This window comes from Colletotrichum siamense, assembly GCF_013390195.1.
Source record: "Colletotrichum siamense strain Cg363 chromosome Unknown KSG_Cg363_contig10, whole genome shotgun sequence".
In the NCBI taxonomy this organism is placed as follows: Eukaryota; Fungi; Ascomycota; class Sordariomycetes; order Glomerellales; family Glomerellaceae; genus Colletotrichum; species Colletotrichum siamense.
Window position 1 is genome coordinate 710272 of NW_023501023.1, and position 12779 is coordinate 723050.

At 53.9% G+C, this 12779-nt stretch overlaps 3 protein-coding genes across 3 annotated transcripts; all 3 read left to right on the forward strand.

Moving 5' to 3' along the window:
- Window positions 1-2530: 2530 nt before the first annotated feature.
- On the forward strand, window positions 2531-6701 carry AHK5-0 (Histidine kinase 5; the record flags this gene model as incomplete). Its single annotated transcript, XM_036645939.1, has 3 exons — window positions 2531-2592; window positions 2758-5811; window positions 5870-6701. 3 exons carry the CDS (start codon window positions 2531-2533, stop codon window positions 6699-6701), a joined length of 3948 nt encoding a protein of 1315 aa, XP_036488399.1.
- Window positions 6702-7994: 1293 nt separating this feature from the next.
- On the forward strand, window positions 7995-8531 carry CGCS363_v014091 (uncharacterized protein; the record flags this gene model as incomplete). The annotated part of the gene is made up of 3 exons (XM_036645940.1): window positions 7995-8131; window positions 8232-8271; window positions 8346-8531. 3 exons carry the CDS (start codon window positions 7995-7997, stop codon window positions 8529-8531), a joined length of 363 nt encoding a protein of 120 aa, XP_036488517.1.
- A 651-nt stretch (window positions 8532-9182) lies between these two features.
- Window positions 9183-10372, forward strand: CGCS363_v014092 (uncharacterized protein; the record flags this gene model as incomplete). The annotated part of the gene is made up of 4 exons (XM_036645941.1): window positions 9183-9391; window positions 9450-9673; window positions 9731-9807; window positions 9860-10372. The coding sequence occupies 4 exons, from the start codon at window positions 9183-9185 to the stop codon at window positions 10370-10372; spliced, it is 1023 nt and encodes a 340-aa protein (XP_036488400.1).
- Between the last annotated feature and the right edge of the window lie 2407 nt (window positions 10373-12779).

The following is a 12779-nucleotide window of genomic DNA, read 5'->3' on the forward strand; positions in this document are numbered from 1 at the left end:
GCCAGCGGCTGCTGCTGATTGGCCGCGCACTCAAGACTGATGGGCGACCGGAGCTTCTCAGGCGTCTCCGGCGCAATGATGTAAGTTGGTTCGTCTCCTCCGTTTTTATCAAGTATTTGCTAGCAGCTGGTCTTTCGAGTGTCTTCCGAGGCGAGAGGGACCCTCGAGGGGGGTGTTAGCGGAGTAAAGTCCGCAAAGCACTAGATTCGTCGAAACAGAATTCACCATCCATCTGCAGGCAGGCATAGGCATCCACAGCCGAATGGTGGGGATTTGCCGCGTCTTCTCTGTCTGGGCTGTCGAAAATATGATCTGCATCTGACGTTTTCGCTCGCCAGATCTTGTTTTCCAGAGACAATCTGTGCTTGGTATTCTTATATTCGTGATGATCAGGACCGTTCAGAGCGGGAGGGACCATCTTCGGCATGAAAATGCGGATGCCTCGGCGCTGAACGGAGATTCTTGTTGGGGGGTCCAGACTCACAGAAGGGGCCGGCAAACCATAACCAGAACCAGGAGTCAGTACCTTTTACACTGGCAGCCGCGCCCGCCCTATTTACCGCTCTTATTCCTAGTCAGCGTCCCCTCTCTTTAGCAGCCTGGTCGTGCTTTCCAAAGACACACAGAGTCGCACGTCTCCGGCACGCCGCATGTCGCAACTCGCAGCCTCTCCTGCCCGTCAGCTGAGTCCCACGGCTGTTGTGGCGAAATCCAGCTGGCCTGGGAAGACGGCATGGCGGTGTGGCAGTCTTTGAGCGATTGGGTTAACGGAAGAAACATGCTGTAGGACTCTAGGAGGGGAAACTGAGCCTGCGACCCCATGGCCGTCATCCTGCCACGCTGCTGTTTTCACACCAACAGAGGAAAGCCTCTCACTGTCTGACCACCAGAACAGATCTCCACCATGCTAAAGCGGCTTATACAAGGCCGAGGTACATTTTACGAAATTTTCTGCATGTTTGGGCGAGTTTTGGCCGGGGCTCTGTGTCGACCAAGAGGTATCACCACCTACGCTGCTATGCCTCTCTTTGGGCGACAGCTCGCGGTGGGAGTGGAACACGGAGAGCAACCAAACCAAACGGCATACTCGCCCGCACAATCCCGTATAATTAACCGGGCACGGAAGCTTCCCGTTACTGACCTTGGCTTAATTGTATCTGGACTACGCAATGTCTATGTGCGATTCTAGTGCCACAGCGTTGCCCCTGAGAAGAACTCTTCGGTCCCAAGAGCCTGGCACTCGCGGCATGACCATAGCTGTCAACTCCTGTAGTTATGAAGCTTAGGGCAAGTGCTTCAGGAAATCCAACTGTCGGGTAACCTGGACCAAGACCATCCCGGCTTCTCCAGAAGCATGTCCAGCAGTGAACCCCACAACCCCAGCTGTAAGAACCACACACACAGCCTGCTCAGTAAACTCTCGGGCTTGATCTGATGGGATTTTGAGAATCCCATAGACCCTGGCTGTCGTTACACCGTCATATCTCCAAAATGATATTTCCATCAGACGCTGAAAATTGGGCAAAGGATGATGGTACATATTCAAGTCGCGTACGATATATTTATAGGATGATCAATGATCAGCAATATGCACTCTCTCTCAATGGCGGACAAACGCAGCCAGAGCGCTTAGTCCTGTCCTTAGTGCGCAGTACGTAGAACATTGCGACAATATCCAAGACCGACGATTTGGGAGACGTTTGTGACAAATACCTACCTACGACCGGCAGGCCTAACACGGCCTAACCCGGCCCGAAGGCAGGGCTGGCTGCATAGTTCCCGAAGAAGCAAAGTTCAGCCAAAGTGCCTGGGTATGGGAAAGTCGGCAAATCCCTTGGGTGGAACGGATTTCTCCCTTTTTGACGTGCTTCTACTGGACACGCTCATCAGGCCGATTTGCATGCCATCCTATCGTCTCTGCAAATCGTCGCCAAACCATCGAATCAGACGACCGGGTGTGTATGAATTTTCCTCTCTGTTTGTCTCTCTCCATACATCTCACAGACCCATTAGACTTTGGGGAATACCAACAAAAACTAGGCGACAGGTACCTCGGTACATGCCTCGGCTGAGCGCCATTTCCGCTCCGCGTTTGAACATCGCCACCGATGTGCGCTCGCTTTTCCTCTGTGTGCCTGCTCCCCTGTCAGTCGTACAAGCCACCCCAACCCCGCCGCCTTGACTTCCTTGCCTTCCTTGGGAGCAACGGGGCTAACGTAGAGGTGAAGCAGCATCGAACGGTCTAGGCCTGGCTGGGCTGGACTAGACTACCCGTTAACAGGTGCGCATTCGGAGTAGGGTCCGCCCCAAGCGAGCACGCCGTGCCTCTGCAGTTCCAGTCCCTCTCGCACAGTCGCTGTGGCGGGTGGGCCTCTCTCTCTTCTTGCCATCCCCCCTTGCACTGGGTATTCCACATCTCCCCAGCACAGCAACATTGGCCGCCGCGCAGCGCAGCGCAGCTTCTCTCGACCACGTTCCTTGAGGCTGGTGCACTGCTGCGCGTGGAGGAGCTTCATACACTCTCCCCGTCATGGCCAGCTTCTACACTGCTCGTGACGTCTCTGAGAGCCGCCGCGAAAGGGAGACTTTCAGGTCAGTTGTTCTCCATTCATAATTGCCCTTGACGAGAGCGGCCATCTGCATCAGTGATCCTCCATATCACCTCCCAGGGCGGGGGTGGTGGCCCTCTTCCGTTCCACAGCGCAAGCGCGCCTGGTGTCCCAGCTCGCCGCCCAACAGTGCTGAATGCCCTCACAGATATGACCCCTCCCTTATCGCCCAGGCCGTCCACAACGATGTCAACAACATCGTCCCGCCGTCGGAGCTGCGATCCTCCCCCGACGCGGCTCTGACTGCCTTTGCCGAGCTTGGCGTGCTGCGTCTGAATGCCACCCGCGCGTTGATATCTCTGTTCGACAGCAAGTACCAGTACATCGTCGCCGAAGCGACCCCCTCGCTGGCCCTGACCCCAAACGTCAAGCTAGATGCGTCCGACGAGGAGCAACTCTTCCTGTCCGGCACCGCAGTTCCCAGATCTGCTGGCATATGCGAAATTGCCCTCGCCGTCCCTCCATCGCCAGATACGGAAGATGTCCCCAAGGAAGGAGAGTTGCCGGTGACGGTGATCCCGGATATGGCAGCGGATCCCAGAGCGGCTCAGAGACCGTTTTGCCGTCATGCGCCGCAGAACCGTTTCTACGCCGGGGTGCCTATCCGCTCGCATAGAGGCATCAACATTGGCGTGTTTTGTGTCTTTGACAACAAGCCTCGCGAGTCGCTAGACGATGTGTCGGCGCGCGTCTTGCGTGACCTTTCCCACATCGTCATGGATTACCTGGACAAAAAGCGCAACAAGGACAATCTTCGTCGCTCGGATAGAATGGTTCGCGGCGTGGGCAGCTTTGTCGAGGGCAAGACCACAATTTCTGGCTGGGAGAAGGACCCAAATGCAGAGTCGTTCAAGGATAATCCATCACTCGAGGGTGGTCTGAACCAGAACCAACAAGAGATACTGCAGAAAGAGGAGGACAAGCTTGCGATGGAAGAGGCCGCGGGGGCCGGCCCTGCTTCACCACCGATACGCCCGCAGGCTTCGCCGTTACCCAGAAGGCAATCCTCACCAATACAATCGGCCATCCCAAATGAGCCAATTGCCGCCCCGTCGGTTTCCGAGATGTCAGTAAAGACTGTTACCTCTGGGGCAAGCGGCGAAAACATTCACCACGTCCAGATCCAGCACGTCTTTTCCAAAGCGGCAAACGTGATCCGCGAAGCTATCGAAGTCGAGAGCGTGCTTTTCTTGGACGCCAGCATAGGTTCGTTTGGGGGTCTGGCGACCGCTTCCAGCAGACGCAAGTCTACGGGGTCAAACAAGTCAACGTCGTCGTCTAGCGACGAAAGAGGGAGTCCGGTGAGCAATGTGGGCAGCGATGTCGGCTCGGAAGACACGCAATGTCGGGTCCTCGGCTTTTCCACCTCCTCGGCTTCGAGTATCGACGGCAGGATGCCGTCCCAAAGCCACGCGTCGATATCGGAAAGGTTCCTCATAAAACTGCTGCGACGATACCCCGAGGGGAAGATATTCAACTTTGACGAAAGCGGCTCCATCCAGTCGAGCGATTTCTCGGGCGACGATGGGAAGACGACACCGACGCCTGTCAAGGAGATGAGCGAAGCCTTGCTGATATCCTCGCACGCAGGAGAGGGCAGCCAAAAACCCCGTCGACGGGTTCGCAATCCGTTCTCACGCAAGAACGAGGGCAACATGCTCATTACGATATTCTCTGGGGCCCGAAGCATAGCCGTCGTTCCTCTTTGGGATGTGCAGAAGCAGCGCTGGTTCGCCGGCGGGTTCGCTTGCACAAAGACCGCGACGCGCATCATGACCATCGAAGGCGAACTCAGCTACCTCCGCGCTTTCGGCGCGGTTGTCATGTCCGAGGTTGATCGTATTAACACCAGACTAGTCGAAAGGGCCAAGACGGACCTACTGAGCTCCCTCTCCCACGAACTTCGATCCCCGCTGCACGGTATCATCCTCGGCACGGAACTGCTCCGCGATACTCCCCTCGATGCCTTCCAGGGCGAGACGTTGGTCTCAGTGGAAAATTGCGGCCGCACCCTCCTGGAGACGATCGACCATCTTCTTGACTGGAGTAAGATTAACAACTTCATCGGATCCCAATCAAAACGACGGCGAAGCAGCCTTGGCGATCGTGGCCTGAGAGGTCGGGATGAGAAGGCAAACATTGAGGCGGGCATGATGAGCATTTCCTCTAACGTGGAGATCGATGTGCTCGCCGAGGAGGTCGTGGACAGCGTCTGCGCCGGCTTCAGCTATCAGCGCATGTCCGTCGCCCAACTTGCCAACAGCCGCGCCGCTGATCACACCGAGCCCAACGCCATGTCGAGACTTGACAGCATGCAGGCGATGGAGGACATGGCTTCGAGTGCCGGCAGGCATGGAGACGTGCAATTGGTCCTTGGGGACGTATCCGTCAACTTCGACATCAGCCCGGCCATCTCGTGGACTTTCCACACCCAGCCCGGCGCGATACGGCGTATCATCATGAACCTGTTGGGCAACTCACTCAAATTCACGAGCACCGGCTTTGTCAACATCAACGTGCTGCAGAGCATTGCAAAGGGCAACACTGTCTCAAAAGGCGCTCATATCGAGATTGTCGTGACGGACTCGGGAAAGGGCATTTCAGAAGACTACCTCCAGAATCACCTGTTCACGCCTTTCACCCAGGAGGATAACCTGTCCGCGGGAACAGGTTTAGGGCTGAGCTTAGTACACCAGATTGTCGTCAACCTAGGCGGTACTATTAACGTATGGAGTAAGGTAAACCGTGGCACCAGAGTTACCGTCCGACTTCCGCTGCATGGTGCCATTCACTCTGCCGCAACTTCTAGTCCCTTCAAGTCTGCGGGCTTCAATGAATTTCAGGCCCAAGTGGCCGAGCTGAAAGGCCTTCGGGTCCGATTCTTGAACTTCCCTACTGACTCCGGGGCCGGAGCCCTCGAGGGTCTTCCCGGAACCGTGGCTAGCGAAAGTACCCTGCTTGAACACCTCTGCGGTGAGTGGCTGCACATGCACGCCATCGACGAGAAGTCAGCCGAACCGCTGTTGCCCGACCTTACCCTCTCCACAGACCGTCACCTGGACCAACTCCTGTACGATCGACGTCACGGCACTATAAACACTCCGATCGTGGTCGTTTGCCGAAATGCCCTCGTAGCACGCCAACTCTCTCTCTCGCCGAGGTTTACAAGCAAAACCGTTGTCTTCGAGTTCATCTCACAACCGTAAGTACCCCCCTGCGTACCAATGGTCAAAATAATGCTGATGACGTTGTGCGTACAGTATCGGCCCGAGAAAACTAGCAAAGGTCCTGATGTTGAGCTTCAGGCGGTGGACGAAGCTACAAGCCGGTGTAATCCCCACACCCACCGCAATATCCCTGGCCACCGATCAAGCCACCCCTGCAGAGGCCGGCGACCACGGACTGACGGGGCTGGGTTTGGCCAAGATGGCCCGCAGTCCCGGCGCCAGCAGCACCGAGGCGTTTCCGGACGTGAACACCCCCAATGACGTGTTCTCCCCAGACTCGCAGATCAGCGAGCCGCAGTTTCCCCTCATTGAGGAGCAGCTACATCAAACTCCGCCCTCAGCGATGGAGATCAGGAACCCGATAGACGGTATCGCCCTGCCGGACCGGTCCAAGGACGTCTCGCCGTCGACGCCGAACCAAGCGCCGGCTTGTGCTGCTGCCCCCCACCCTGGCACGGCAACACCGACGACGCCAAAGCCGAACAAGCCGCGGTTCATCATCGTCGACGACAACCCGCTGAACCTCAAGATCCTGGCTTCGTACGTGAAGAAGCTGGGCCATGTCTTCGACAGCGCGATGGACGGCAGGCAGGCCGTCGAGTACTTCCAGAAGAACGCCGGCGGCGTCAGCTGCATCCTCATGGACATCTCGATGCCCGTCATGGACGGCTTTGAGGCGACGCGGCGCATCCGCGCGCACGAAAAGGCACAGGGGCTATCTAGGTGTAACATTTTTGCGCTTACGGGGCTGGCGTCCGCGGGCGCGCAGCAGGAGGCGTTCGCGAGCGGGATCGATTTGTTTTTGACGAAGCCTGTGAGGCTGAAGGAGTTGAGTAAGATATTAGAGACGAGGGGTATTTCATGATTATGTGTAATGGGTTATATGTAATGCATCAAGGGATGATGATTTAGAGAAGGGGGGTTTGATGATGGCCCGGAAGGGGGAAAAGTAAAAGGAGGGGCAAAGGAAATGGAAGGGTAAAAGAACTTTCGGGCTATGAGACTGAGGGGCGGCAGATTTAGGCGTTTTGGTTCACGTATACGAATGATACCCATCGCCACGGCTAGAGGCGTTCTACTCGAGTTGCTAGACTTTTGAAGATACCCATCCTTATGATGTAAGTAGGAATGGATTGGATGATGACCATTTTGCCTGGCGTCAATCCCCGCAACGGCGGGATGAATGAGACACTTTCCCATAGATCTCGATCACGGAGCATAATCAGATGAACACGAGATCCAAAGTCTACCATCAGACGACCTGCCAGCTCCACTGGCACTGATTGATAAACAAACAACCCAGCATCGCATAACAACAGCCCTGCCTGCATCGGGAGACGTGCCCGGAACAAGTATCCATGAGCAAAGATCGACGAGATTCCGTGATTCTCTCGGGTAGCGCGCGGCACGCACGTCCTCCTGCGGGCCTTGCGGGGAGTTGGATGTTGAATCTGGCAAGTGAGATCTGTGTTGGGAAATATCCGCCTCCCCAAAACCAAGAGGTGCAAGGTTATATGCTACTCTAGGACCAAAACACCGACGAGTCTGGGAGTAAACAAATTCCGGACTCCCCAATTCCTCGTTATAGCAGAAAGACATAATACTAATGTAATATTGTGACATGCAGGATCCTTGACTACGGGTTCTAATGGGACGATGCTGTGTCGACAGTTGCCGGCCCGCGCTCTCTCTCCCCCGAGCTGCCAGAAGAAGCTCGAGTATGTATCACTTCACTTTGAACAAATGGAGAATTGTCTTGGCGCATACTTCTGCAGCCTTTGAGGAGGACCAGATGTGATGATAAACGACTCTTCCGAGAGGAGGCAGGGAAGGCTTGTGATACATCGTGAAGCGGCAGCGAATAACAACCACCGTAGATATTACCTCAAACTCTGAATGAGAATTTTGGTTCCGAAAGGTTCCCATGATGCAGGCTCAATGCAACCTTCTACATATGTGCGGAAAGGCCGAAGTGGCACAACAACCCACGACGCATTGTGTGATGGACAGACACGGGGGGCCAAGTTTGGATAAATAGCTGCTCGTTGCTTCAACCTTTTCTTGGGAGGGAGCAACAAATCGTTCACGTCTTCAGTCACGAATCTTCAGAGAACAAAACTCTGGTCATTTGATCTGCCCATTGCAACTCGGCGTAACGATGAAGTTCACATCCATCGCCGCCCTCTTCGCCCTGCCGCTCCTCAGCGCAGCCAGCACCATCGACCGCCGAACGCTCTCCGCTGTCGTCACCGTCGACACCAACAAAGTCGTCTCCACTAACGTCCCCGTCATAGAGTAAGTCCCATCCCCTCTCTGCCCAACCGGCCCACCCGCCAGCAAATACCCTTGAACAGAAGGCAAGCCATGACGATAAGTCACTAACCTCCGCCATCAGGGGCATCGTCCAGCCCGGCGCCGTGCAAATCTCCTCCTCCGTGATCAACGAGTACTATCTCAACGCCACCGCCTACCTCAACCCCGACAAGACCATCGGCTACCACCTGTACAGCCTCACGGCTACGGCACCCTCGTCACGCTGCAGGGCATCGGCGACTACCGCTCGGGCGAGTTCTTTACCAAAGACGCGGCGACCGGGCAGTTCAGCCAGAACGGCGGCAACGTGCTCTTCTACAACGCCCTGGCGTACGCCTTGCTTGCGCCGCTGCAGGAGGCCGCGCTGCTTGTTCACCAGTAAAGGGTTCAATGTCGCCGGAAACTGGGCGATGTAGTTGTGGGGATGATGAGTCTTTTTGGGCACAATTATAACTGAAACTTTTGATTCTTGTATATAGTAAAGCGCCTTGCTCAATTATTTTCACCGGGTAGTTGTCTGACTGAAATATCTAGTCGTGAAAGGCCAAATACTATTCAAAAAGAATAGTAACCAATGACCTTCTCCATGGATGGAACCGGGACTTTCCTCTACCAGCATTTCTTTCGCATCCACAACTGTTTTCACTCTACTCCGATTCAACCACTATAACACAGGACGGAATCATAGCAGGCTGTGTCTTGCTTACCGCGGGGCGACCGTTATTGGGTAACCTGAAGCAGAGGTCTTGTGTCACGGGATGCGCATGACGAAGAGCCAGTAAGATGCACCCAAAGCAATGCTGTCAGCCATGCACGCAGAACCAATCGTGCCAATCCCATAGGCGGAACCGGACTCGCAAGTAACCTTGATGCAGCTCGGGTTAACGTCTGACCGGATATGTGGCTGTAGAAGCGCCCGCTGGCCGGGAGGGGCGCCGGATCAGGCAGCATCGCGAGATCTTGAATTTCACAAACGGCACCGTCATTCGGAGCTCGCCCTTCGTCAACGCTCCTCAGGCCTCGGTAGCGAACAATGAATCAGCTTCAGCATCGTAGTACATCTGAGCCAACCGACCGCTCTCTACTGGATCCGCGAGCGCATTTTCTTACTGGTTCAGGAGGCACCACGGTCGCGCCTTTCTTAAGTCCTAGCAGTTCTTCTAATCTGCTGTCTACGGGTCTCGTATGGGGTGGGGACAGCAACCCCTACTCTCACTGGTATACCAACAGCGTCCACCAACAGTTCGTCCCTCTCAAGCATGCATTCATGCCTCTCGAAAGCTAATGATCTTGATTTCAGATCGTTCGATCCAGCGAAGCACGCGTACGATGAAGCGGTCAGAATCCTACGAAAAGAGCTCACAACAACCGAGCGTGAATTAATACGGCTGGGAGAACACAACTCAATCCAAGATGTCAAATTGGCTCTTGACAAAGCTTTGGAAGAATACCAAAAGAAAGCGAAGGGTTCCAAGGTTCGAGACTGGCTGGCAAAATGCTCGTCTCGAGTATTGTACTATGGGGGTAGGCCGATGTTATTTTACGCCAAGTTCTCCAGGAACCAAGCTCATCATGTGGCAGCGGTATTTGACACATTCTCGCAACATCATCCTGAATACGTATCTCTGGCATGGGGTGCTTTCAAGTTTCTATTTATTGTGAGTGGCCCTGGTCTTGCCACCTCTACCGGCTCTTTGCTGACTTACCGAGGCAGTTCTCAACTACGAGGAGCTTCTTGTGGAAGTTTCAAAAGCCGTCTCTCGAATCGCCGACGTACTACCCCGAACCGAGCTCCACTCGTTACTCTACTCTACTCCAAGAATGCAAGAGAACGTGGCTCAGCTCTATGCAAAAATCCTAGAGTTCTCGATCAAGGCTATCCAGTTCTATAAGAAAGGAAAATTGTCACATTCTATAGCCTCCATTGTCAAGCCCTTTAGCTTGAACTTCAAGCCAATCATTGAAGAAATCAGGGAGAGGTCAATACGTGTAGACGAGCTTGCTGGTGCTCTTTCCAAGGCCGAGATCAGAGACCTTCACGTGAAGGTCCATGGTCTCAGCCAGTCGGTAGCACAACTGACTGAAATGATGGTTTGTGAGTTGCAGCACAAAAAGCCCGAAGTTATTGTCTTTCCACAACTGCTGATTCTGGCGCAGTGCAAAACCAGTCAATCCTATCTTTTCAAACGCAACACAAGCAAATGTTTCAAAACACGCAGATAGACGCCATACGATCAGCGGTAATGATCTCGGACATTCCAATCGCAGCCGATAGCCTGGACTGGTGTCGGTCTATGCGAAATCGTCGCCGGCAAAGGTCTTTTACTCAATTGCCTTTACCGGCGATATCTAGGCTCAAGTTCTGGGTCTCCAATTCAACTTCCTCTCTATTACTTGCAGAAGAGAGGGGTGTCACTACGAGTGCGCTCGATTTTGCCGCAGACTTTATCGACATCGTCCTTGAACACGAATACCCAGTTGTTTGGGCTCTTCCATCAACTACAACCGTGTCTAGCGAGACAGCAGAGCCAGTGTCTGTGTCCGGAGTCCTTCGATCTCTCATATCCCAAATCATCACAGTCAACCCCGGCCTTGTAGTTGAAGGTGCTAACCCCCTTACGGCCCAGCATTTTAAAAGTTCCATGACGATTAAAACGTGGTTTAACGTGTTCGAACGATGTATTGTGAATTCCTCACGCTTGTTTGTTGTAATTGATATGAGCCTCATTGAAGCGGCGTTGCAACATGAAGAGTCGGAGGCACAGTCCTTCAGCATGGATGAGTTCATTGAGCAGATGGTGGGTATAGTGTCACGAAAGGTGACTGGGGGCCTTAAGGTGGTTATCGCTTCATGGAGACTCGGCTCATTCACGAATCTGGACCCCGAGGAGGTTTTCAACGAGAATCGGATATATACAGACAGAGGGCGGCGCGTTGAGATGATGATGAAACAACCCAGGTTTCGAGCGACAGATCGAGGGAAGCAGCGACAAACTACAGCGAGATTCAGATCTAGCATGGCCTAATAGACCCCAACTGACGTTTATATTTCTAGTTCGTGCAGCAAGAGACGCTTCAAATGATCAGGGCAATTACAGAACACAGCGCAATCAAATAGGTCAAGCTCGGTGGTACTGAGCGGTGGCATCTGGGAGCCCGAACTGTGAGCCCTGCTGCGCCACACCAGGTTGAATGTGACGTGGGCGGCCTCCGCCCAATCATTAGAATATTGATATGCAAGTGGTCTCGTGTATCTGTCACGTGTGTAAGATCGACTGATAACAGCTTGCCTGAGCGAGGCATCTGTCTCCGTCATCTCCTGCTCGTGTCAGCATGAGCGCTGTCTCACAGGTTTTCGCATGTTCATCTAATCTGAGGACCACCGTCTGTGACACAAACTCATCGAACTATTCGCGGATCGTCACTCAATAGCCCGATAGACTTCTTTCTTACATATCTTCCATTATTGTGTTGCCTTCTTCCTAAATACTCTTGCAACACAAGCGGACCCCGCACTCGTTGTCACAACAAACATCAGCCTGTTCTCATCGCGACAGCAATGTTTAGGCCGACTACCGCCGTCCAGAACGATCAAAACACGGTATAAGTAATATTGTCCATCATGAGTAGGCGATACTCTCCCGGGCGGATGGGTTCCAGCTCAGATACCGACGACGCGATTTTGGAAGGAGAAATCAGCAGCAAACTCTTCATGAACTCGACAATTTCACGCGACGTCGACATCGCACAAGAAGAACAAGATTCACTTTCAAGCCTGAACGCAAAATTTGATTCTTCGAGTAAGCCTGGTAAATATTCCGTGGGAAACGTCGTAGTTTGTTAACGAAGCAAAAAGCCTTGCCTTTAAGCAATCTGCATGAGCCCAATCAGCCGGGACCCCAAAGGCATGACCTAATGTCGTTAACTTCCGCCAGAAGTATGTCCAGATCGCCCCAGGGATTCACACCTCGTTCAGGCACGCCGTCTTCAGGTAAAATGCCAAGGGGGCTTCAGCCGCCGCCCCCACCCCCGCCTGTTCGGCTCCCTCCAGGATCCAGGCCCCCCCCCGGGAATTTATCCGCGTAGAGGACTGCCTCCTCCAAGACCCCCTCCAATAAGACCAAAGAACACAAGACCTAGGCCCCTTGGGAGCTCACGCGCGTCACAATCTTGGATGGAGCCGCCTCGCAGACAGAGTAGGCCACACGGGAGCTACTCAGAATTGAAGTCATCAAGGAGCTCCAAATGGCGAAGAAAGTTGCAGGAAACCCGTGACCCAATTTCCAGCCACAGCCTCCAAGATTCAAGCGCAGAAAACACGTTTCAACCTGTTGGGGATGGCATTAGCAATGTTCCAGGAGATGGGGAAGGTGCAGCGGATCACTTAGCAACCACGCATCAGAAACCAGTCAAAGTAGATTCTCTTGCAGAATCGCTGAGCACGCTCGCAGAGCAACACCTCAACCTCGACGTTCTGGACGAGTCCAGAGACGTTTCAAACTTCATATCCTACCTTCTAGACACAATTCAGATGCTGGAAGCTGAAGTCAGCTACCAAAATGCTGACTCTGAGAGCAACGTCACCGAGAGTGAATATGACGAACGGAACGACTCGAACGTTCCAGCTGCT